Here is a 26,848-nt window from a genome sequence, read left to right as displayed (position 1 = left end):
AAACCAAAACCAAAACAACCAAAATGGTTTCAACAAAAACCTTCTACTAATTACTGAAATATAAGGCCCTTCTGGTCCTAGTGGACGGTCCTCCAGCACACTCTCAAATCCACACACTTGCTAACAACCAGCGAGCTCAGACTGCTCCCCCCACCACACACACAGGAGGGCCTTGCTTCCTGGGGAGACAGGAAATGGTTACAGCCCCTGTAAGCTGTCACATCAACTCTGCCGGCTGAGGCACTGGAGGCTGACAGTCTCTGATCAGAAGCAGGAATGGATAATGGAGGGTTTTCTCTAGTCTTCATTCAACAATGGAATTTTAGCAAAGTTCTTACAAGCAGGAAACACAGTTATGTCAGGAAATTAACATTCTTAAAGCAGCCCCAGACAATGATAACCAGCAGATTAAAGGCTAAGGAGAAGCAGCAATCTCCTTATCCCCGGCCTAGGAAATGGCTTAAGAGAGTCACCTTCAGGAAACAATACTTTAAAATAGAAACCCAGGCTTTTCAGACTCCCGTAGTAGTGCTGCAGCTGTAAAGTCAGCATATGCTGCTGCGATTTCTTCCTGCAGCGGGACAACTTTTAAGTTCTACTAACAACATTATCTTCGGTTTCTTCTTGGGCAACTACCGCTCATGAAAGGGTCGTCATCGTCGTCATCCTGAAATGACACAAACATTATGCTATGTCAGCGACCATCCTCTCTGAGCCAAGAAAGAAACTCCTCCGATTAAAACGGTGTCAGGGAAGTCACACTTATCAGACCCATTCCTCTGAACTGGAATGTAAATGCCCGAGTCAGGTCTTTGTGCATTAGAGTAAACATCTGCCAGGCCTCGAGTGACTGCACACATCTGTAACACACAATGCACACACTTTTTCCAGTCACAAACCTTAGTAAAAGTATGAGGTGTAGGAGAGCCAGGACAGAAAATATTCACGTCATTTTTTATTCTGTTCGTGAAGTTTTCTCATTCCCATTATCATTACTATTATTATTAATACGACTGTGTATATGTGTGCCCTTCCATGCACAGTTGTGTGCTCCATCAGGACAACTTCACAGAAACACTTTCTCCATCCTACCTTTGTGGGCCTCAGGGCTCACAAACTTGCGCTGCCGCCAGCTTGTGCAGTGGCAGCTGGGCTTGTGTGGCAGTCGCTTCACCACTGAGTCTCATTGGCCACACCTAGACTTATTCACTCTTCTACCCTCTTGGAAATTGAGTCAACAGACAAGGTAGTCACAGAGAAAAGTCCCAAGGACTGTGACTCTTGTTTCCCATCACCCTTTCACAACAGAATAGACTGGTTTCAGGCAGACAGAGGAAGAACTGAGTAAAGCTGTCTTCAGCTTTTGCTAGAAAAAGTAGCTGGAGCATTTCAGGTGTCCCGAGTTGATGGGTGCAGACTACAAGCACAGGGAGAATAAACAGGAACATCTACGTTAACCAAGAACTTAATAAGAATGAGAACAACTAGCTAGGTCTGGAGTCACAGGCTTGTCACCCCAACTTCTGGGGAGCCTGAGGCCAACAGGTCACAAGTTCAAGGCCTGTTTGAGCTGTAGAGTGAGCACAAAGCCTTGGTAGCTGTGTGAGCCCTGTCTCAAGGGAAAGAGGCAAAGGCTGGAGCTACAGCTCAGTGGTTGAGAGCTGGCCGAGCATGTGCCAGGCCTGGTCACAAAGCAGAAACAACAGCCTTATAAAAAGCCTGCTTATAATCTGATGAAAGACAGACTGGAAGGACTGGACTTTATAGCTACACATTTGACAGATAAATACTTTTATAAAATTGTTACCATAAGATGTCAGTAAACACCAATGATCATTTAGCATTAGACCTGACTTATGACTTGAACAAATCTGTGTTTTAGGGAGTTTACTAGTGAGAAATGGATGCCCTGAGAGGCACAAATTCAACTATCTTGCTGATCTGCTTCCTTTACTGTCAAAGGCAGGCCTCATTAAAGACATACAAAGGAAAACTTCAAACGTGCCTTCGATTCTTCTCTAGTTACATGCAAATTAGCACGCATACATTTTTCCTTCTGTGTGTATGCACTTTTTGGTTCAAGTGCATCTGCTGCTTCTAAGCTCCTGGAATCCATGTGGCCATGCCCAGTTTTTATGTGCGTATCAGACTTCAGGTCTCAGGGCCTTGTACTTATGCAGCAGGACTTTACCCAGCAAGCCACCCTCTCACCCGTTGGTTATACTCATTTTAAACGACCATCCATGGACATCCAGATGTGTGCCTGCTTCCCTACTGGCAGCAACATGTCATCACTCAACAGAGAGACCAAAGGCACAGCCTGAGGTGCAGGAAGCTGGGACACCAACTGCAAACTCAGAGCTAAGGCATAAGGAGCATGGCAGCAACAGCAGATGCTCAAAACAGAGAGTTGAGGCACAGAGAGCAGGATGGCCACTAAGGACACTTTGCAAGCGGGACAAGCCAATCACACAAAAATCAATAGAAATTTCATTACACAGGGACACATAGCAAACAAAGTCAAAGAAAAGAGAACAGAATGGTAAGTATCGGTGGCTGGGGACAAGGGATGGACTGGGGTGTGTTTAAGGGGCACACTTGTGGTTCTGTAAAACGAAAGCCCTTGGACTGTTTTTTCCCTCTCTCACCTCCTTTCATACTCCATCTCCTCTCTCTCCCAGGTTCACCCTTCTCCTTTTCCTCCTCCCCTCAGAAAAGAGCAGGCCTTCCAGGGACATTAACCAAATATAGCATAACAAGTTACAATAAAACCAGCACACATTCTCACAAAAGGCAACCCAGTAGGTGGGAAGGGGCCCCAAAGGCAGGCAAAAGAGTCAGAGACAGTTCCTGCTCCCAGTTAGGAGGCCTACAAGGACACCAAGCTACACAGTCATAACGTACATGCTGAGTGCCTAGGTCAGACCAGAGAAGCTCCCTGGTCTCTGTGAGCCCACTTGAGTCAGTTGACTCTGACCCTTGATGCCTCTGGGTCCCCCAACTCCTCCTCCCCCTCTGCAGGACTCCCGAGCTCTGCAAACGTTTGCCTGTTGGACCTGCACCTGCTTCCATCGGTTGCTGGATGAAGTCTCTGATGATGGTGATGATGGTGATGATGATAGGCTCTGGTCCCAGCATATCATGCAGTCAGAACAGAGGTGAGAGGTTTTGATGCTGGTTGGTGTCCCAATCCCTGCACTTGGGGTCTTGCATGGTTACAGAGGATGGCTATTTCAGGCTCGGTGTCCCCATTAGGAGGAGTCTCCACTAATGTCACCCTTGGAGTTGTCTCCCAGTATTCTTTCCCTCCATCCCCCATCCCACCTGATCTCCACCTGCCCTAATCCATCCGCAGAATCTATTCTATTTCCCTTCCCGGGAAGATCCCTGTGTGCCCCTCCTCCCCCACACACCTCAGGCATTCCTTATTACGCAGCCTGTGGACTGTAGCATGGTTATCCTTTACTCCACAGCTAACGCCCTCTTAAAAGCGAGTGCATACCATTTTGTCTTTCTGCATCTGGCTTACCTCACTTGAGGTCTGTTTTACAACAAGAACATATTTAATACTACTAAGCTACATTTAAAAGAGTTTGGATGTGATTTTTGTGTTATGTGTTCTGACTACAACATAATTAATTCTAAACATAACTGTTTAGAAATAAAAACTAAATGAAAATGAAGGCAGGCTTGACAATCTTCTGGAAAGCCTACAGAGGTTCAAGTGGCAGCCATGAGGGAGCAGGAAAGGCCAGGGCTCTGTGTCTCACAGCTCTGATCCAAGGAACACAGAGAGACGCATCCTGACTATACTTCCTCCCACTGCCCGTGAGTGACAGACTGTGACAGTTCAGTGAAGACACCACTCTGTCCTCACGGTGCATGTGTGCTGAGGTAGTATTCTGTCCAGAGTGCAGGGACATTTCACCACATTAACCTTAAAAGCTTCTAGACCAGCGCCACCCCACTCTCCAAATATGAAAGGCAGAAGCTAAATTAAAACCAAATTAAATCCCCCAGCTTTGATCACACTAATGGGACAAGTGAGAGCAGAGTGACCGGCAGGCCTTTGGAGCCATTACACTGGGGCACACACTGACGCTCACAGCGAGGCTCTCAGGGAGCCTAAAGTGTAAGTTGTAGTGTGCCTAGCCAGTGGTCTCTATTCACATGTCATAGACAGCTAAGGTAAAAAAACAAGCCAACGACAGGACGATTACCTCGTCTGATTCAAAGTCCACCCCTTTGGCTGTCTGGCTCTGGGACATCCGTTTGCTAGGTGCTGTGCCCGACCACCTGAGGAAGAAAGAAAAGCCAAAGACAACGAATAAGAACATCGTACGAGCTTCAATCCCATAGCAACCACTGAGTACAAACGACACACAGCTCCCTTAACATATGTAATAATTTCATGCATCTGTGTGCACTGAGGGATAATATATTACACACACGCTGTGGGCTGATTCTCTGAGGAGCCTTAAGAACAGCACTGTCTGTCTCTCAGTTACTGAATGTTTTTAGGGTAAACACGTTCTAATAGAAAAACAAACAAACAAACAAACAAAAAAAAACCCATTTCCTATCTATGCTACCCCCTCTGCACCTAAATGTCTTCATCTGTCAAATGGGGAAATGTTTGTTTTTTAAAGAGCTATGTGCTGATATGCTTGAACACTAGGCCATGGTCGGATTTGTTAGCACCACCTGAGTGCTGACTCCTGCCCCACTGTAGGACCTGCTCCCCTCCATGTGTAATCCCACAGTGCTTTCCCTTCATGGGGAGCTGCACAGGAGTCGGGGACAAGCTCAGCACTCTCCAGAGTATCTCCTGCCACATGAGCACCCACAATCCAGAGCCCAAGTCACAGCATTTCACACACAATTATGAGCTAATTTACTCATCCCTAATGTAGTTCTATGTGGTTAACCCCTTACAGCATAACTTAATTTAAGTCCCCCAGGCTGGAGCCTTATCAAAAGCCTTATGTACCACCAGACCTAATAGAATATAAAGACTGAAAATGTTAGAAAACAGAAGGGGGCTACAGACTGTTTTCTTTTAAAGATGATTTTTCTTTTATGTAGATGGATGTTTTGCCTACAAGTATGCATGTGGCAAGGCCTATACAATGCCCAGAGGCCAGACGGATCCCTGCAGAACTGAAGTTACAAATGACTGTGAGTCATCACGTGGGTCCTAGGAAGCAAACCCTAGTTTATCCACAGGAGCACCAAGTGCGCTCAACTACTCTGCCATCTTTCCAGCCCCTTTATTACGTTCTTAAGTAGAACTTTTCATTAAGTTTAAAGTAAACAGTATTTGCCCAAAATGTTAATACATAAAAGAAAATAGTGATTTTTAAACAAAGTTTAGTAAATACGCCAAAGTAAGTCAATTAATTACTCCAGAATTGAGTAAGTCTATGTCAACCATGCAAGTACTCCAGAATAGGCCCAGCCAGCCATATTAGCACTCCAGAGGAAGTGCACATTAGCCACAGAAGTGATAGAGGAAGTCCAGACAGACACATAAGGACTCCAAAGTTCATATCAGCCGATTCCGCTGTTTGGTAAAGCAGTGTATATGTAAGGCAGAGAAAATGTACAGTGAAAATTAAGTCTGAAATCCAGGATTAAGAAAGCATTTTCTATTTCTGAGAAGCCACTCTTTCATGAAGAAGGGAACGGGGTAATAGAGACAAGAGGACATGAGTCACAGGCTGTTTTTCAGAGGAAATGCATACAGCAGTGCTGAATCATATCTGTTTTTCATTTCTCTACATAATTGCTAGATGAAAAGGATTCTATTTATCCTCTCTAGTATAGAAAGATGTATTGCCATAGAATTCTGCATAATTATATTTTTATTTTCAAAGGATGTCCCTGGCCTACCTTTGATCAGCCCTGGAGCTGGTAGGAAAACTGTCATCATCATCAGATTCATCCACCTCAATGGTCTACAGAGGAAGAAACCAAGCAACAGGTTCATCTCAACAGATGAACTAAATAATACAATACCAAGACACACATGCAGATATGTGGCCGGCAAATCACACAAACACTTGCAATTAACACAAACTCGGAAGTGCGTATGGCTCAGTGGTAGAGGACCTGTCAAGCAGTGAGGCCGTGGGTTTGATCTCCAGATCCCAGAGAAGAAGGTAAATGCAGCCTGACCTCCCACCAAGATCCCTCTTCCTTTACAAATGTTACTCTCTTAGCCATTAACAACCGTGAGCCCCTAAAATACACAGAAAGCTGAGTGACTTGTACAAATGCAGGCGCAGCCCTGCCCTGCAGCTTTCTTCCTAGGTTCTGATAAGGCGAAGGCTGTCAGTGTTTCAACTGCAAACTTTTCTTTTCTTGAGTAATCCAGTCCACTTTCAAACTCATACTCTTCTGGCTTCTGCCCACTGAGTGTTAAAATTATTAATCTGGACTGCCAAAACCACCTATTAGCTTCATTTAAAAAGAAAAAAATTGGGCTGGAGAAATGCCTTAGTGGTTAAGAGCACTGACTGCTCTTCCAGAGGTCCTGAGTTCAATTCCCAGCAACCACATGGTGGTTCACAACCATCTGTAATGGGATGTGATGCCCTCTTCTGGTGTATCTGAATACTTATATATTAAATAAATAAATAAATACATAAATCTATCTTTAAAAACAATCAGCTCCAACTTTAAATAAGGTATTGGATTACACGGGGAGCAGCGGTAGGTAGACGCGCCATCCCACCATGCCCTGTGTTCTGTGTTACCTTGACCCTTGACAGGCATGTGCTATGTTTTCACCTGCTAAAGTGTAAATGAGGAAGAAGCCAAAGACAAAATTCCAAAAGAGCATCTTGTGAGGTCACAGGCTCTGCTACACATCCTGCATGTACAGGGTATACCTCACCAAGCAGGGCTGCCTGGCACAGGAAGAAGAGCCCTGGCCTGGGGCTTAAGTTTCACGGATTATGACAGTGAGACAGCAGGTAAGACCTTTCCTGAATTTGCTTGCAGAATCCCAAGTGCAGAAAGGGCCCATGTTAAATCTGTAACAGGACACAGGATCCCGAGCCTGGTCTTTAGTCCACAGCGGTGTGAAAGAGTGTGCCTCCCTCTACGTGAGGAATACACCTTCTGTGTCGGGGTTTAGAGGTCAGGCAGTTGGGTCAGCACTGCTGTCCTTTAAAATGCTACCAGACACAGGAAACGAATGCACTTGCAGGGTGAACCGGTGAGCTTTGCTATTGGCCCTAAGAGTCTAAATAACCATCAAGTTCTCACCAGTGCTGATGTCCACACCATATCCCTGTTAGGAAGTCCTAACACAGAAAGCACATTATTAAAACCAAATCGAAATCAATTTTCTTACCTCTGAGTAATTCTTAGTGGCTACATTTCTGGAAGGCTGCTGTCGGGTAGATCTGAAAGCTAGTATAAGAAAAATGAAATGCTTGTTAACATGGTCCTTAAAGTAATTAAAAACATGTACTCACTTCCTCAGCTGAAGGATTCTAAAGTCCTACCTGCAAAAACCTGGAATGATCAGTTGAAAACCACCTGCATATTCTGAAATCTGAAAGGATGTGAGACTATATATACTTGACATTCAGTTTGCCTATCAATCTCATGGTTTCCCAGGTTGTTCAAATAGAGTAACAAACAGAATTCATAATTACACCCACATTAAAATATTTATAAAACAGGCCTGAAAGATGAAGTCCTGTCACTCAGCCAAGTAAACTACACTAGCCCTCCCACCATTTTCTGCTGACAAAGCTTTCCGAGGCTTCACCAGCTCTCACTCCTCTCCCTGTAGCCACACTGGGTGCATGAGAACACACCAAAGGGGAAATCTGCAACTCATTTATCCTCGACTCCCTGATAGAGCTTTCCATAAACCTTCCATTTTGCTTTATCAATACTTGCAGTTTTGCTAGCCCCGCCTCTTTCCTGTCATTTGATATAGAACCATGCAATAGATCCAAGCAGCCAGTCAGTGTTCACTTTCTCCTACATGTGTCTTCTCCAGGACAATCTCCACTCTAAACTGGGCAAAGGGAGACATACAAATAGCCAAGGTGTCCCTCAGACTCCCAACGTCTCTAGTCAGGAGACCTCAGCAGTTTTTCTACCCAGACCAACTTTATCACTGCCCAGGCTTCCCACCTCAGGTTTCTGTGTTGGATCTTGTGATGTCTGAGAGAAAGACGAAAGGCGGAAGACCAGGTCTGCCCTCTCACTCACAGGCCTCACCCTACTTTCTACAATGGAGAAGCAGGTCACATGAACAGAAAGCCAGAGAGTACAGTGCTTTCAGAGAATGTTGTCAGCACTTACTAATGGTCCCCAGTCCTGAGGTCCTGGAAACTTTCTTTAGCTCCCTAGTGGACAGCCACTGACGAAGGAGTGCTTATGAAAGCAGGTAACTTTTATCAGAAGACAGTTTTGTCAGGAAGGCCATGTGCCTAGGTAGGTCAGAGGTTTGCTTCTGGAACTGAACCCACTCTGACTTTCAGGCTAGCAGCCACTGCCAAGTTGCTTGGCTTATTCAAGTCTCACTTTCCTCACCTGTACACCAGTGCCAATATTTCACACAGAAAGCTGTTGAAAGGAAAGAGTGCTTAATGCAAATTGCTTTGGCAAGTGCCTGGCAGGCAGCAGGCGCACACACAGAGTATTAGCATGAAAAGCACAGTGACTCAGGGTAGTAAGTCACACGAGGCAGTGGCCATAAGATGTCTTTTCTCTGCTCAGTCTCTATCCTCTGCTGAACAACTTCAGTGGAAAGAAATCTGGTCGTCAACTCCTATGGACAGCAGCTGTTGGCTATGCATGTTTCCTCCTTTCCTAACAGTAAACAATCTTGTGTTGTGTGGAGTTCAACTAACATTGTTTACCTGTCCCCTGCTCCCCTACAGTGGACATCTACAAGTACAATTTCAATGCTGCACCTTCTTGGGTGCAGCACCTCCAGGTTGAAAACACGTATGTATATATGCTTGGAACAATGAAGGAAAACTGTATTAATAACAATGTGGAGAGGGACGGGGAAGGTTTGGAGAGAAGAAATGGAAGGGTGAAATGGTGTAATTATTGTAACTCAAAAAATAAATAGTTGAAAAAACATGAAAAGACAGAAATATAAAAAAAGAAAACCTCGTGAAACTTAATGTAACAAGAACGTTTTGTGTATCTATCCACACTAAAAAAAAAAAAAAATCAGTTCCCGTTTAGGGAACAAAGGAGACTAAAGGGAGTGAGGAGGTGACCAGAGGATGGGTGGGGACATCGTTAACACCCAGACAGAAGCTCAAGAGTATAGCAGAGTGTCAGGAAACACTAATGCACACACCTCTATGAAGTTGGATGAGTCCTAAACAGGATAAAAACAACAACAACAACAATAACAACAGCACAATAGGTACAAGACCACAGACAGTAAGCTGAGGGAAGGTTACCGTAAGGAAATGTAACAGCTGATACCTTAATGACAATGGAAACGTGGAGAGTCTCTGTAACTAAGGCTGTAAATGAGGTAAGTAAACACACCCTGTCAAAGAATTATTCACACAAAGCCATTAGCCCTGAATGAGAAAGAGCAGCCTGGCCTAAGGCACTGGTTTAGCCACAGCCAGACACAGCCAGCCTAGTGCCGCACAGAGCAGGGCTTTGGCAGGGAGGCATACCCACACCGGCACTCTCTTCTTGTGTTCCCTTTCTTATTTTGCTATAGTAATAAGCTCTTGGAGGGGCCTCCTGAAGCGCCAGGCACTGGGTCCGCTAGTTTTATCCATGGCATTAGACAGCTCAGCTCAGTCCCTCACTCACACTGAGGCAGTTCCCAGCACAGGTTATCAGGGACAACCTACTCTCCCCTCCCCCACGGCCTCATTCTCTCTGTACTTGGGAGCTGTCAGAGGGAAGGGAAGTTATACTCTACAAGTTAATCCGTTAAAAAAATTAAAAAGCTCCAACAACCCTGTGGCATGGCAAACCTTTTTCAGTTTTTTATTTTGTTTCCTCCGTGCTGTGGGAAATCAAACCTAGGGCTGGACACAGGCAAGGCTCATCTCCAGCCCCAAGATGTCTGTCTCTAGAGAGTATTTTACCCCATCCCCTGGGTGGCTGCGGACTGCAGGGAGTGCGGTTACAAAGGAGGCGCCTTCGGCCTCCCTGGGCTGGAATGTATACACTATGGCTGTGTACTCACCATCTATAATGGACATATTTCTAGATGTTGACGCAGTGGCCTTTGAGCTCCTGCCCCGAGTAGAGATCCCCAGCCCAGTGTCTGCAGGAGGAATCACAAGTGGTCAGTCAGCTCCCTCGGCAGCTGTGGTGAGCACAATGCAGAGGGGAGAGCTCACGAGAGCCATGCACAGGAAGCCAGCAGCCTTCAGACTGTTCGTAGTCACACTGTCCTCAGTCACAGATTAAGGACACAAGCTGTTAAGTGTAAAGACGATAGAAATGGCCACAGACTGACTCTTCAGAGCTCTTTTTTGGTTTGTTTTTCCGAGACAAGGTCTCACTATGTAGCTCTGGCTGCCCTGGAACTGACTATGTAGACCGCGCTCATAGACGTCTGAGTGTGCACTGCCATGCCTGGCTCTTCCGAACTCTGATATTGAGCCACAGTGTAAGCTTAAGTGTTTATGGCCTCACATGTACGCAGGATCCTGCAGAGCAGAAGCGAGCATCGATCCCTGGAACCGTGAGCTGCCATGTGGGTGCTGGGAATTGAACTCAGGACCTGTGGAAGAGCAGCCAGTGCTCTAACTGCTGAGCCATCTCTCCAGCCCAGAATGTAACACCTAAGTACTTTGTCTCCTGATAGTGGCATATTTCTCTGATGTGGAATTGCCATTTGCTAGCCATTCCTTTCATTCACATTTGTCGTTCATTACTTCTCCATATCTGAGAGACTACATAGAGGAGAAGAGCACAGTAAGGCTCTTAATCAAACTTAAAAACAACTAAAACCCTACGGCTGCATGCAGCCAGTTACAATTCATCCAAGCTCTACTATAGGCAGCAACTGTTTTAGAAACAAAACCTCCCAGTTCTGTTTTAACCAAAGGGCACAACTTAGCATTTCTCTTGTAGCTTGCAAGTCTGCAGTGTTAAAGGCAAAGATGGGTGCTGACCTCGGCCTCTCTGAGAGCCTCCTCTGGGTGTAGTGCTCTGCCCTCTGCCTCCTCTTCGTCCTCGGCCGCGACCTCGGCCTCGGCTCGGCACTGCTGACTGGCTATCGTCAGAGTCATCTGCTGTCTGCTCCGTTATATCAAAACTCAGGTCATCTGCACTGAAGGCTGAGGCGGCGTTCTCTGACTGTGACCTGAGGGCCCGGGCCCTGCTCATGGCCTGTGCAGCAGAGGTGGCACATCAGTAGAGACAGCATCACGCCCACCACTCATCCAGTCACATCAACCCACGAACGCTGCTGTGCACACTACGTGTGCTGTATACACCAGTGGGGAGAGGAGTGTTCTACCAACCAAGTTCTCTACCCGTACCTGTGCTATGACCTCTTAGAAGGGTCTCCAAAAACCTCAGTTTTGTGTTCAGTGCTTCTAGAACCAGAAAAAAGATGGCTGAAGATCACTCCTCATCCTACACAATGTTTATAAAGACAGCCGCAAGCTGTCATTCTTTTTTAGAATGAGTTCTTAATTAAAAAGAGAAAGAAAAAAAACCCATAAAATTTAGGGTGCATTTATTTTCTTTCTGATTTTTGAATATGACAATTTCCCCTAAAATAACTTTTATACCCAGAAACATATAGATAATAAGTTGTTATCTTGTTACATATATTATATAAATTGTTATAAAAAGACTGAAAAAGGAGCTGGAGAGATGGCTCAGTGGTCAAGAGCACTGACTGTACTTCCAGAGGTCCTGAGTTCAATTCCCAGCAACCACATGGTGGCTCACAACCATCTGAAATGGGATCTGATGCCTCCACTTACATGAGTGTGTCTTAAGACAGCTACAGTGTACCTCATATGCATAAAATAAATAAATCTTTAAAAAAAAAAATCTTAGAACCAAGCATACCCATTTTCTTCATTTTGTAAGAAATCATTTAGAAAAAACAAATTTGAGATTCAGCCAAATACTGTAACTCTAAATGAACAGATTTTTTTTTATATTAAAAAAAGAAAGAAAGTAATTGGAGGTGTGGGGAGGTCATGGCTAGGGAGACGACTTGATTGGTAAAGTGCTTGCTGTGCAAGCATGAGGACCTGAGTTTAGGTCTCCAGAATCCACGTTAAAGACATGGGTGCCACTGCATGTGTCTAGTACCACAGCACTGGGGAAGAGGCAGACAGCCTCTGGAGGTTGTGAGCCCTGCTAGCTTAGTCTAATCAGTAAGCTCCAGGTTCTCAAAAAATAAGGGAGAAAGTCACAGAGGAGGACAGCCCACACTGATCTCTGCCCCACATGCACAAACACAGACAGGGTAGCAGTACCTAGGAAAAACACTCAGGACTTGTCCTCCGCATACATGTCCACACATGATCACACGCACACATACGGACATAAAATGTTAGAATAAATGTGCGTTCTAACGCAGGTCCTGAAAACATCCTAGAGCCCCAGGGGGAAAAAAACAAAAACAAATGCCATCAAGCGTCTAATCTTCCAAGAACAGTTAGAGAAGATTGCTTAGAAACATCGTCTGGGAGCTAAAGGACGCTCAAGGTTAAGAGCAGTTGTTGCACAGGGTTGGTTAGACTCCCGGCACTCACACTCATCAGCAGCTCCATTTTCAGGAAGTTCAACTCCTTCTTCTGGCCTATTTGGATACTAGGCAAGCATGTAGTTCAGACATCCATGCCGGCACAACACAGAAGTTAAAAATAAAACAACAAAACAGGCAAAAATCCCCACACACCATCCAGACACCAAGAACTCTGAGGCAAATTTCTAAGGCCAGAGCCCACTGCTACTGCAGCAGTGCTGTAGCACAGGACAGGCGCCCAGTGCTCCCAAATCCAGCCCAGCGCAGACAGCACTGAACATACAGAGAGCAGACAGCAGAGCCCAGGAGTACCCGCAGGGCTGGCATGCCAGTACAGACCTGCAGAGTGATAGCAGGTCAGGGACCCATACATAGTAATACACTTCACATGAACAGAACGCAAGGAGGAGGCCCATTTTCCTTCCCTAGATGGAAAAGGCCTTAACTCCCCACCACTCCTATTAACAACAGACTTCAGGAATAGGTGGGTACTTTTCTACATGACAAACTTAGAAGGCGCATGGAGAGAGAAGAGGAGCGGGAGGAGGAGGAGGGGGAGGAGGAGAAGAGGGAGAAGGAGGAAGAGGAGGAGGAGGATGGGGAGCACACACAGAGAAGCATGAGTTACCCGCTTCCCCACTGTTAAGTAGGTACCTCGCATGAATGCTTTATACACATTAAAATCTGCTCACAGAGGTAGGGAATTTGGTTCAGCGGTATAGCACCAAGGACTGGGTTCAGTCCTCAGTTCCAAGAGTAGGGTGTGGGGAACACTCATTCACTGTTACAAAAAGGAAGCATGAACCAAACACAGCATCAAGAGAGAATCCCTTGGGATACGCAAAATCAAACCTGTAGCATCAGAACAAGGTGAGGGATGATGGAGCATGCGCTCACAGACAGCGGTGCTGAGAAGACAAGCTAGCACAGCACCTCTGTAGCAGTAGTGACAGGCACGCAACCCCCAGTCCCACTGGGATGCCTACTGCTAAGTGACAAACCAGCATTTCCAAATTATCTATCTTTCTTTGGCTAAACACCATCTTTATTTTCATTTTCTCAAATATTATAGTCAAACGCTGCTCTAACTCACATTTCTGCACAACAGCTTTAAGTACTCTAGGACTTATTCTTCATCTTAAACTGAAAGTCTACCCATTTTCTACCCCCAAGTCCCGGGGAACCCCAGTTCTGCTCCGTCCCTATGACTGAAGCACACAGCAGCACAAACAGGAAGTGTTATGTTTGTACAGTGGACTCTGGCCCCTTCCCACTCAGTGTGTGTTCAGATCCATGCGCACTGGAGCACGTGTTAGACGGTGATGATGGGGTGACGTTCCCTTTGCTCATGCAGTGACCTACGGATAGAAACCTGCTGTGTCTCGCTTGGCTACTGTCGCTCATACTCTGGAGCACTGGCAGGTAAGTATTCACTTGAGGCTCCACCTCCACTCCCCTTGCTGTATACTTAAGCCTATTTTACCTTTCTCAAGGGTGGCCATATTGCTTTCCACCCCAGGGCATTGGTCCTCCTTGCACCAGGAGGAATAGGGCTCCAAGCTGCACACACAGGTGCCAATCCTCACCCTTGTTCTTTTCTGCTCATATTCTTGCTCTGTCTCCCTGGGGGTTCACCCTTGCTTCTCTAATGTGGGGTGCAAGTGTCTCTGTATTGTGAATACTCAGGATCCTAAGTGCTGACAGAGCACATGAAAACCTTTGAAAAGACGTCTAGCCAAGGCTTTTGCCATGTTTAAGTTGCTGTTATTGTTAAGAAGCCCTTTTTAATACCACATGGACACCAATTCCTTGTATGTATGGCTCATGAGTCCTTCCTCCCATCCTGAGACTTCCCCTCACTCTGGGTTAGGATCAGCACCACATTTGGAAAGGGTGTACCAACCCCATCTAAATTCAGAAAAGCTGGAAAAACAAGGAGTGAGTGCCAGCCTGGAACAGCTGTTTTTATAGAACCATAAGAGATAGCAGTGCACAGGATGGAGATCATGGCGGCCTTCAAAATCCAATCTTTACTGTCTGCTCATGGCTCTAGGTTTTCAAGTTACCTTGTTTTCCCCATGTCAACTAGTAGCTCTATGGTATGTATTCTGTCTGTTAAAATAACTAGGGCATAGTAATAGGATTTATACTCTGAGCTCAGAAACCCTGACACATCTGGGAGTTACATCCTGGGGACGTGTCAACTCTATTACTCAAGTCGGGTAGGATGCTGACGCTGAAAGCCCTGTCAGACCCACGGCGTTCTGGAACTGCTTATCCAGACTTCACGTGCTGAAACTTTACGTGCAAAGCCACTCTATCAACAGTATGGAGTGGTCACTGCATGAGTCAGGCCTCATGAGTGGATTAATCTATTCACAGGATCGATGCACTCCTGAGTTATGGAGGCAATGGCTCAGACCTGAATGAAAGCTAGCACGCTCACTCCCTACCGTGTCATGCCATCTGACAAATCGGAAACCTCTAGGAAGACTCTAGTTAGATGCTGGCCCCATGTTCTCTGGCCTTCCCAGTTCTGGTACTGTGAGCTCAAACATTTCTCTATACTTTATGCTTTTTGATACAGCAACAGAAAATCAACTAAAATGCCCAGGAAATCCTGTTACCTGCAAATGTTTTAAAAAATATAGCTATTTTACTCCTTTGAAGGGCTCCCACTTGAAAGTTACATTTCCATATAAAATATTCACCATTTATTTGTATTTTTTGGTGGTGACAGGGATGAATCCCACAGCCTCACACATGCAGGGCAGGCACTGGACAACTGAGCTCTGCCCTCAGCGCCAGTTCCTATGCTTCTAAAGGCTAAGGACACTGATGAGGAAACTCCGTGGTCAAAGACCACACCTGTCCAATTCCCCCACACTTGTACTCACCACCACCACGAAAACCAACGGAAAGCAACTCAGACGAAGGCGCAGGAGTCAGTAATGTGTGAAATAACATGAAAACAGCGCAGTCATCAAACCAGAGAACACACAACCAGAAAACAAACGTGTACATTTCAGTCATGAGTGACCAAGCCCCAGTGACCGTCAGAAGCCCAGAACTTCAGTAAGCACTTTCAAATCTACCTTTCTTAACACTTAAGGAGACTTAGGATTCCAACATTCTAACTCAGAAATATCTCTCCATGTTATTTTCAATAATGAGGATTTTTCTCTGAAATCTGTGCCCATCACATGTACAAATACATTTTAACAAGAGTAGAAGGGAGAAAAGCAATGACAGTCACACACTCGTCACTGATGTGACCTGAGCTCAAATCAGCCAATGGTGGCTAGGGTGTTCACTCCTAGACAGGAAATACCCTGGGGCAATCACTTCTAGTTCACAAAGCAACCTACAAACACGGTATGCTGCAGCTGGAACATTACCTCTCGAACTTCATCGTCTTCTTCGTTGGTATTTCTCTGTCTGCTTTCTCTGAAACGTCGGACCTAGACCACAACAAAGAAAGTCAGACTCTGTATATCCTAACAGCAGAGCCCCATCAGAATACAGGTGACAGAGGACAGAGTCATGGGCAACTTGGTGGTTTTTGGTCTGTGCAACTGAGAGTCTAATGTGTCCATAGAACTCTACTGGAAGAGCAGGACGGAGAATGCGCATCTTGCTTGGGAGGGCTGTTCTTCATATACGAGGAACAAGCCATAAGTTATGCAAGTCTGGAGCTAAGGAAGAAAGGCTTAGGAGAAACTTGGGAGAGTCACCACCAAAGCCATGAAGCTGGATAAAGTCGGAAAGTGAGGATGCAGATAAATGGGAAGTCCAGCTTAAGAAGATGGAGAGATGAAAGTTACCAGGAAAGGGAATATTCTGTCAAGGAGGGAAGAAAGCATGCCCAGTGTGCGAAAGTCCTGTAAGACATGTAAGATAAAAATGTAGCAACAAGTTTGGCAGCAGTCAAAGCAGGTCCCTGACAGGGGTGCTGGCAAAAGGAGTCACTGGAACCTTGACAAGAGCAGTGGAACCCTGGGTCAAAAGCCAGAATGGGAACTGGCATGGTGGTACACATCTTTAATCCCAGCACTCAGGAAGCAGAAGCAGGTGGATTCCTGTGACTACTAGGCCAACTGGGTCTACATATTAAGTAGTGAGTATCCAAGGTTACATAGGAAGACCCTGTCTCAGAAAAAAATAAAATAAAAAAAGGTTGGCAGAGTAAGACAGAGAACAACATATGGAGTAAGAACATTCCATCAGGTAAGAGGCAAACTGAGACACTGTTTTCATGCTCACGACTGTGGAGGAGATTTTATTACTCACTCCATTTTACAGATCAAGAGCTTAGAGAATTCAAGAATCAGTACTCAGATGAGGCTTCTGATTTTGAGCACAGCATGATACAGAGACAAAAAGACGCAGACACACACTGTGCAGCTCAGCATGGTGCTGAGTACACGGACCTGCGGACTTGAATGTACTTGCACAGAATGACACTATTTACATAAATAGCAGCAGGCTTCAAGAGGGCCTGCTAAACAGCTAAGGTGAGCGGCGAGGCACTGCCTCATCTGTGAAGCCGAGCTTTGCTCTACAGAGAAGGCAGCCTCATGGAACACAGTCAGTAACCAAGACGCTTGCTGTGTCTGGAACCTCCAAGTATCTATTCACACTCACACACATGACGAAACTGAGTAAATCCGTGTGTACATCCCTTCATCCTCACAGTCCTGTTTGCCTATAACATTACACTGAGAATACGTTCCCTTGTCTTTCACTCATACTTTTTATTTAAGACAGGGTCTCATGTAGCCCAGGCTGGACTGAAACTCATTATGTAGCGAGGATTGACCCTGAACTCCCAATCCTCCTACATCCACCTTCTCAACTCTGGAGGTATGGACATGTCATTGCACCTGGCCAAAATCGCAATACTTAATAGCTTATTAATACATAATACTTAATAGAGGTCTTTAGACTTCTAGATCTTGTGACACTGTTCAAAGAAACATATATTTCCTGCATCCCCCGAGCATACACTGGTAGGACTTAGCTGTGTACGAAGGTCTGCTTTACTACTTCCTTAGGACAACCCCAGGGCCAAGCACTGTTGCTCTCAGGAGGCTACTTCAGTACACCTCCAACACTTGCTGCCAGCTTTCTCAAGCTAGAGTCGACAAATAAAATCCATTTAAAATTAATGCCCTTGGTTAACTGTGGTTAAATACCACCTTCTCAAGCTTATTAGCCATGTGTACTTCTTGTGAACTAACTCCCTTTTCATTTTCCTGGCTCTCTTGACATGTTTAACACTTCTAAAGCTTCCTATGAGCTTTAAACTCCATTCAAAGTGTTAGCCTTTTCTTCTGCATGCTTACAAATATTTTCTCCACATTTAAACCCCGTAATTTTGCTTTTTGACGTGGCAATATTTAAACTGCAATGTAGTCCAATGGAAGTTTTTCTCCGTTGCTCCTTGATATACAAAGGGGAAGCATGCTCTGGATGAGATTCCAAAGCGAGTCAAAACTAACGAAAAAGGTGAAAGAAAAGCAATTCTACACTACAAGCTTCATTCTGAAGCCTTCCTGGGAGCTCTGAAAGATACTCTCTCTCGGATAGAACCAACCTTACCCAGCACCAGTCACATGTCAAACTCTACTGGCTTCTGCCTAGACACTGCCTAATTCATCTGTCATTTTATCCCCTTAACTTTACAGATGAGGAAACCAAACACATCAGAGACTTAAACAGTGGTGAGTCCAAAGCAAAGCCACACCTTAGCGCAACCCTCACAGGCTGTCCTCAGCAGCTCACCTCTTCATCAATCTTGTCTTCTAGAGCATCGATGTGGCGCTCCTTAAGAAACCGCTGCGTTTTCTCCAGCTGGTACTTCACTAATTCCTCGATGGCATCTTTCTCTTCCTTGTCCACAAACTCTTGAACCGCTTCACCCATCCCTCTTTCTGTCAGCAGTGAGAGCTGAACATTCTGTGTAAGACAACACAAGCTGTCTGTACTACCAGCAATTACCCAAGAATGAAAACATACTCTGCTACGGGTGTGGGGCCAGCAGACAGCACTGAAGCCAATGGCTAAATATTAAAAGGGCCAGAAGAAATGGGAGGTGAGTCAAAGACAGGTGAGACCTGAATGGTTGATAATCCCAGAGAGGCCACCAATGGCTACTAGAGATGAGGCAAGATGATGGCTGTAAAGGTGTCCCCATCTCACTCTGGGACCTCTGACTATGTTATATGGTGAAGGAGTCCAAGGCTACAGGTGACATCAAGGGTTTATCCAGCTATGAACTAAGCAGGTTGTCCAGGGTTCCAGGAAGAGTAAGTGAGAGGCAGGGGAAGACATAACGTGGGAAATGGTCAGAGATTCAATACTGCTGGCAAAGACAAAGGAGACTAAGCCAAGGTACGTAAGGAGCACAAGTAGCTGGGGAAGGCTAAGAAATACACACTCCCTTACAACTTCCAGAGGAATATGGACCCACTGATACCTTGATTTCAGCCCAGAAAGATCAGTGCTATTTCTGACCTATAAAACTGCCGGATAACAAATTTGTTTTTTTTAAAATACATACAACCAGAGAGGTCCAAGTAGTATATGGCTGTATCGGTAAAGTAACTAAATTAAAAAAAAAAAAAAAAAAGCTACATTCAAACATAAGATCAAGACTTTTACAGCAGCAATAGAAGAGTAACATAGAGCCAACAAGGACTCCTGTTAATTATATTAACAATGTTCACTGAATACTTTGATACAAACTACCTCACACTGGTTCCCTCACAGACTCACCAGTCATTTACTTGTGAATTATACACGGTCTACACTAAAATCTGCTGTGTCACCCATTCTTAGGTATGGCCCCATAGACTCATGTGTGTGAATGCTTAGACCACAGGAAGTGGCACTCTTGAAGGAAGTGCATCACTGTGGAGGCAAGCTTTGAGGTCTCCCATGCTCAGGCTCCACCCACTATAGACGCTCCACTTCTGCTGCCTGTAGATCAAGAGCTCCTGGTCCCTCCAGCACCATGTCGGCCTGCTCAGCGCCATGTTTTCCGCCATGATGAAAGTAGACTGAACCTCTGGAACTGTAGCCCCAATTAAACATTTTCCTTCAAAGAGTTGCCCTGGTCATGGTGTCTCTTCCCTCCAACGAAGCCCTAACTAAGACAGTGAGTTCTGAGGAAGGAGTTACCTTCTCTGCAGTTTGGAAATACTGCTTTACAAGGTCTTCTACTCTGAGCGTCGTTCCTTCTGAAGCAGGCTTTATGATGAGCTTCCCAAAGTTGATCTCTTCTCCTACAAAAAGGAGAGCAGCAGAGAACAGCAACTTATACAACACATTAAAGTCTCCACACGCTCACCAACTCCTCAGTGCTTCCACACAGAATTTCAGGGAAGAAAGAGAAAGCTGTGTTTGCTAATGGCCCTGGATGTGCCTCTTCTTCCACACAGCTCACAGTAACTTTCCCCATCTTAAAGGACCACGGTTCTTGCCACTGTTCTGCTAAGACTGTCCCCAGCCCTGCCTTTCAGAACACACTCACAATACCAGAGCATCACTGACAGTGTCCACTGTGTGGACTAAGGATAGAAAGGTGGTGGGCAGGAGTGCCAGGTCCAAGGATTAACCGCAGCAGCACCGAAAAGTGCTCCTACGTCACTACCACACACCCCCAGTTCAAAATAAAGGAAGCCAGTTTCACTGGCAATGCCTCTCACAGACAGACGGTAGCGAGTCTCAACTGTGAGCACCTGAGGGCACTCTGTGAACACTAGCAGGGAATATGGATAATGTACTTCTGCTGACTCCCTGTGCAGGGCCGTTTAACAATCCCACTGGGCAGGAGGTCAGCAAACCTCCTCAGGCCCAGCATCTGCTCTCCTGACACCCTGTCTGCTAATTGAAGATGGTGCCATGAACACCATGTGAAAAGGAGAGATTCCTGCCCATGAGAACAATGGCGTGCAAGGTGGTGAGTGCTACAGAGAACGAGGAATGCCGAGAAGCAGACTCCATGTGTAGCCGGCAAAGGCAGCTATAATCTGATCACAGAACACAGCAGAGATGACAGAACCAGGAGGGAAGGTCTCAAAACGACTAGATGGTGGAGACACCTTCCAGGTCAGTGTGTCTCTCATCAGGTGGACGAATACCTTAGTTCCAAGGCAGAGGCTTTACTGTTACTTTACATACGGTGAGTACTTTAGTGCAAGGCAGAGGCTTTACTGTTCTTATGGTGAGTAATTTTAGTGCCAAGGCAGAGGGTTTTTTACACTTGAGTACTAAGGCAGAGGCTTTACTGTTTACACATACGGTGAGTACTCTTAGTGCAAGGCAGACGCTTTACTGTTACTTCACACATACATTTTAGTGCCAAGGCAGAGGCTTTTACTCTTCACACATACGGGGTGAGCTTAGTGACAAGGCAGAGGCTTTTACTGTTACTTTACACATATGGTGAGTACTCTTACTGCCAAGGCAGAGGCTTTACTGTTTTACTGAGTACTTAGTGCCAAGGCAGAGGCTTTATTGTTACTTCACACACATGGGGTGAGTACTCTTACTGCCAAGGCAGAGGCTTTACTGTTCTCACACATATGGTGAGTACTTTAGTGCCAAGGCAGAGGCTTTACTGTTACTTTTACACATACGGTGAGTAATTTTAGTGCAAGGCAGAGGCTTTACTGTTACTTTACACATTTGGTGAGTACTCTTAGTGCCAAGGCAGACGCTTTACTGTTACTTTACACATACGGTGAGTACTCTTAGTGCCAAGGCAGAGGCTTTACTGTTACTTCACACATACGGTGAGTACTCTTAGTGCCAAGGCAGACGCTTTACTGTTACTTCACACATACAGTGAGTACTCTTAGTGCCAAGGCAGAGGCTTTACTGTTACTTCACACATACGGTGAGTACTCTTAGTGCCAAGGCAGACGCTTTACTGTTACTTCACACATACGGTGAGTACTCTTAGTGCCAAGGCAGAGGCTTTACTGTTACTTCACACATACGGTGAGTACTCTTAGTGCCAAGGCAGAGGCTTTACTGTTACTTCACACATACGGTGAGTACTCTTACTGCCAAGGCAGAGGCTTTACTGTTACTTCACACATATGGTGAGTACTCTTAGTGCCAAGGCAGAGGCTTTACTGTTACTTTACACATACGGTGAGTACTCTTAGTGCAAGGCAGAGACTTTACTGTTACTTTACACATACGGTGAGTACTCTTAGTGCCAAGGCAGAGGCTTTACTGTTACTTTACACATACGGTGAGTACTCTTAGTGCCAAGGCAGACGCACTGTTACTTTACACATATGGCTTAGTGCAAGGCAGAGGCTGTTACTTTACACATAATGGTGAGTACTCTTAGTGCCAAGGCAGAGACTTTACTGTTACTTTACACATACGGTGAGTACTCTTAGTGCCAAGGCAGAGGCTTTACTGTTACTTCACACATACGGTGAGTACTCTTAGTGCCAAGGCAGACGCTTTACTGTTACTTTACACATACGGTGAGTACTCTTAGTGCCAAGGCAGAGGCTTTACTGTTACTTTACACATACGGTGAGTACTCTTAGTGCAAGGCAGAGGCTTTACTGTTACTTCACACATACGGTGAGTACTCTTAGTGCCAAGGCAGAGACTTTACTGTTACTTTACACATACGGTGAGTACTCTTAGTGCCAAGGCAGAGGCTTTACTGTTACTTCACACATACAGTGAGTACTCTTAGTGCCAAGGCAGAGGCTTTACTGTTACTTCACACATACGGTGAGTACTCTTAGTGCCAAGGCAGAGGCTTTACTGTTACTTTACACATACGGTGAGTACTCTTAGTGCAAGGCAGACGCTTTACTGTTACTTTACACATACAGTAAGTACTCTTAGTGCCAAGGCAGAGGCTTTACTGTTACTTTACACATACGGTGAGTACTCTTAGTGCAAGGCAGACGCTTTACTGTTACTTTACACATTCGGTGAGTACTCTTAGTGCAAGACAGAGACTTTACTGTTACTTTACACATACGGTGAGTACTCTTAGTGCCAAGGCAGACGCTTTACTGTTACTTCACACATACGGTGAGTACTCTTAGTGCAAGGCAGAGGCTTTACTGTTACTTTACACATACGGTGAGTACTCTTAGTGCCAAGGCAGAGACTTTACTGTTACTTCACACATACAGTGAGTACTCTTAGTGCCAAGGCAGAGGCTTTACTGTTACTTCACACATACAGTGAGTACTCTTAGTGCCAAGGCAGAGGCTTTACTGTTACTTTACACATACGGTGAGTACTCTTAGTGCCAAGGCAGACACTTTACTGTTACTTTACACATACAGTAAGTACTCTTAGTGCCAAGGCAGAGGCTTTACTGTTACTTTACACATACGGTGAGTACTCTTAGTGCAAGGCAGACAGTTTACTGTTTTTTTACACATACAGTAAGTACTCTTAGTGCCAAGGCAGAGACTTTACTGTTACTTTACACATACGGTGAGTACTCTTAGTGCCAAGGCAGAGGTTACTTCACACATACGGTGAGTACTCTTAGTGCAAGGCAGAGGCTTTACTGTTGCTCTACACATACGGTGAGTACTAAGCATTTGCCAGACACCATGTTAAGGCCATGTACAAAACAAATTTGGTTTCATAAGTGAGAACTTTTAACAGTAGAGTAGATAATAACTTATACAACTTTCAGTTAAGGCACACACAGGTGACACCATTTCCACCAAGCAACTCAAGTAAATAAAAAAGTATCTCCAGGCCAAAACCTGCTGGAGATAAAACTCAAACAGGGTTAAGGTTCTTGTCACGGAACCAGTAAGAAGTAACTGACTAAAACTCACAGCCAAAACACAGTTCTTGCACATGGCTTTCTGACCTCTACACTTCAGTATCTGAACCATGGCATCAGGGTAAATTCACAGCATTTTTCATTTTAATCTAATGAGTATGACGTTTGCCTGAATGTGTACCTATGCACCATGTATAAACAGTGCCAAATGGCCAGAAGAAAGCATGGATCTCCTGGAGTTGGAGTTACAGACTTTGTGATCCACCATGTGGGTGCTGGGAAAGGAACCCGGGTCCTCTGGAAGAGCAGGCAGTGCTCATTACCACTGAGCCATCTCTCCAGCGCCATCATTCTTCATTTCTACCATGCTGAAAAACTCTCTCACTGGCTGTAAAGGGAAGGGTACTCTGTAATAAACACGATGGATATTTCTTATGAAAAACGTTATTTGAGTTGATGACTTTGTTTAATAGTTAACAGGGCACTAGGCATTTATAAATTTAACTGGAAATGAACTCTTCAATCTTCAAAATACCAAACTACAGGTCACTTTAGACTTCAAAAGTCTGAAGTCTTCCTAAAACGCTGTATATGCTAAGTCAAAATACTTAATACTGCAGAAGGTGAGAGCTTGCAGTCCATCCGTCCATCTGTCCATCCGTCCATCCGTGGGAGGAAACAGGTGCAGATATGAGTAACAGGTGCCTCCAGACATGGCACAGTCACTTCGCACTGAAGCCTTGCCCCAAGCCTTCATAAATACTCACAACTTCAAAAAGCTGAATGCAGCTGGGCAGGACGGCACAAGCCTGCAGTCCAGCACTCAGGACACTGAGGAAAGATCCCATGTGAGGCCAGACTGGGCTACATCAAGACCTTGCCTCTAAAATCAAGTAAACAAGAAAATACCCCAAAGGTATTCACTTACCTTTTTCTTTTCTAACTTTACAAATACTAAAATCTTCTATTTTGTATTTATCTTACCAAAGACTAGTTTATACAAATACTGCCAGTTAAATTCTTTAACTTTTTAAAATAACCAGTTTACCTGTTTTTCCTTTTTGTTCCCTGTGTCTGAAAAAGTGGATGACATCTTTTGGGTTAGCAACCCGATCCACAAACTTCTGGCTGAAACGAAGAACGTTGAAAGGTTCAAAGCCTCCACTGTAGTCCACCTAGAAAGAATAAACTATTAAACCAGGAAACAGTGTAGCAATTTTTGAGAAATACACATTTTTGGCTTCTCTACTTTGGTATGTATTAATATCAATCTAAAAGCTCAATATTCTTACATTTCTAAACTCATGCTCTGTAATGACAATGATGATGTTAAACCATTTGTCCCACTGACGGAATAATACATAACCTAACGTTACATAAACACACTTCCTGTTCAATAGAACAAGGCAAAGCCATCCAGGATGGAATGAATGCACTGTCTTCCCTGATAGCCTAGGTACACAGCACGGTACTAGCTGGAAACAAGGTGGGACTTTTAAGTCAATTTCTCAACTTTCAAAATAGAATGCACCCCTTATATACGTCAGCTTATTCATCTGCATCCCAGGGAGACATCTCCAGACTGGACAAAGACAATGCCAGGAGAATCCAGACAGTGAAAAATGTCTGTGGGTTCTAAGAAATGGCTACTTATGGTGCTTTGAATGAGATGTCCCCCACAGTCTCAGGCTTAGGGGGTAGACTTTGAGAGTAAAAAGCACCAACTACTGCTGACTTGTACTCTCCACTTCATGCTTATGGCTAAAAATGTGAGCCCTCAGCTTCTACACCAGCCTCCATGCCTATCACCTGATGCCTCTGACCCAGCAGACTCCAACCCTCTGAAACCAGTAGTTGTCTTGCGGGTGGCATCTCGAGTCAAAGCTCAGATAAAAGGGCAGGAAGAAGATTCGGTTTCCTGACTTGCCCTTCCCTCTTGCTGCTGTGCTGGTTTATCCAGCTGCTGCCACCACCACGGCTGCCGCCGATTCCCTCACTTACACTCCAATGAGCATTTCCAGCCTTTGGCTTTTGACTGGATCTCCAGATTGGGACTGCTGAAGGGCCAGCGTCCTGAACTGTACAATCGCAGAGGCCTCGGTCGCTACAGTGTGGGATGTGACTACTCTGACCACCAAAGCACCAAGCTCTTGGGCTGAGCACTGTCAGGTTCTCACCCTCAGGTCCCAGAACGTCTCAAATGGTAATGTGTACACACGAATCTCGTCAGAAGGCCACAGGGTCAATGTGGGACCTGGAATCCCACATTTTAAGCACTGGTGATGCCAAGGCCACACTTCCTAAGCACAGGACTCACTACAGCAAACGCTGTTAAAGCCAAGTGTGTAGAATGAAGATGGCTAAGAGACAGGAGGAGCTGGAGACAGCTCAGATGAGAGGGATTCAGTGGCGAAGACTGAAGTGAACTCAAAATTCCAGGTCATCTGCTCCCTCAGAGCTTGATGACAGGGACTGCAGGCTCTGTCTGTGGAGGACATGGGAGATAAGCACAGCAGTCGGAGGAGAGGGAAAAGCAGTGGGGCAAATGACACACGCTACCCTGTCTCTAGCAGAGTGCAAAGGACAGGCTGACTCACAGGACAGCGCAGCTCGCAGCAACCAAAACAGCAAAGTGCACACAGTAGGAGGAGCGAGAAGCTGGACTGACAACAGAAAGGAGTCAATCAGCTCTACCCCAAGCACTGGTCTCCTGGGGACACTGGAGCACTCACGGAGCTTCAGCAAGGCCAAGGTGCCCGAGGGGAGCAGGAGGGTGGAGCAAGGACCGATTAGAAATGAATGAACTACCGAATCGCTAAAGCTCTCCTGAGATTACACCAGCCCTCGGCTTCCAGCTTCCCGCTCTACCTGTTCCCGTTCCTCTAGGCACTAGCGTACTAATTTTCAGGGAAGCACGTTAAGTGTACGTTGTTATTAGAACTAGCAAGGTCGGCTAACACGCCAGGACTTACCCGTAGTCGGATGAGAGGCTTCTCCGGCTGCTGAGGATTCCCCAGCCGTTCCCGCTCAGCACTGTCAAGCATTTCTTCAATCTCCAAACAGAAACGCCAAGTATTAAGCTTTGTGTAAGCTGGGTGGTGTGGTTTAAATCACTGCAGGGTTCTGCACAGCTCCTTGCCACCCTGACTCCTATCTTGCTGACCGCATCCTTTACAGCTTGCAGTGCTCCCACCAATCTCAGCCCTCAACAGTTTTCTTTCCCGACATTCTTAGTAATTTGTCCATCACCTCACTCAACCCCTTCACAAGAAAATCTATGATACTGACTCTGTTCCAATTTTCTACTCAAGTTTAAA

At 45.4% G+C, this 26,848-nt stretch overlaps 1 protein-coding gene across 3 annotated transcripts in view; it reads right to left on the bottom strand.

Moving 5' to 3' along the window:
• Positions 1–288: 288 nt before the first annotated feature.
• Positions 289–26,848, bottom strand: part of Mre11 (MRE11 homolog, double strand break repair nuclease) — a 46,594-nt gene continuing 20,034 nt past the window's right edge. For 2 of the 3 annotated variants that reach the window (XM_032909389.1, XM_032909390.1), the window contains exons 10-20: positions 26,504–26,584; positions 24,580–24,706; positions 19,919–20,022; positions 18,521–18,694; positions 16,135–16,197; positions 11,139–11,355; positions 10,202–10,282; positions 7,361–7,419; positions 5,893–5,957; positions 4,221–4,296; positions 852–1,417 (exon numbers count right to left, since the gene is read on the bottom strand). In XM_032909389.1, coding sequence (XP_032765280.1) covers positions 1,367–1,417; positions 4,221–4,296; positions 5,893–5,957; positions 7,361–7,419; positions 10,202–10,282; positions 11,139–11,355; positions 16,135–16,197; positions 18,521–18,694; positions 19,919–20,022; positions 24,580–24,706; positions 26,504–26,584 — 1,098 coding nt within the window. In that variant the 3' untranslated portion in view covers positions 852–1,366. Of the gene's footprint in view, positions 668–851; positions 1,418–4,220; positions 4,297–5,892; positions 5,958–7,360; positions 7,420–10,201; positions 10,283–11,138; positions 11,356–16,134; positions 16,198–18,520; positions 18,695–19,918; positions 20,023–24,579; positions 24,707–26,503; positions 26,585–26,848 lie in introns of those variants that run through there. The other variant, XM_032909391.1, reaches the window with a different exon arrangement.

This window comes from Rattus rattus, chromosome 8 (assembly GCF_011064425.1).
Source record: "Rattus rattus isolate New Zealand chromosome 8, Rrattus_CSIRO_v1, whole genome shotgun sequence".
Lineage (NCBI taxonomy): Eukaryota > Metazoa > Chordata > Mammalia > Rodentia > Muridae > Rattus > Rattus rattus.
The sequence above is the reverse complement of the archived record's forward strand: the minus strand, read 5'-3'. Positions and strand labels throughout refer to the sequence as shown.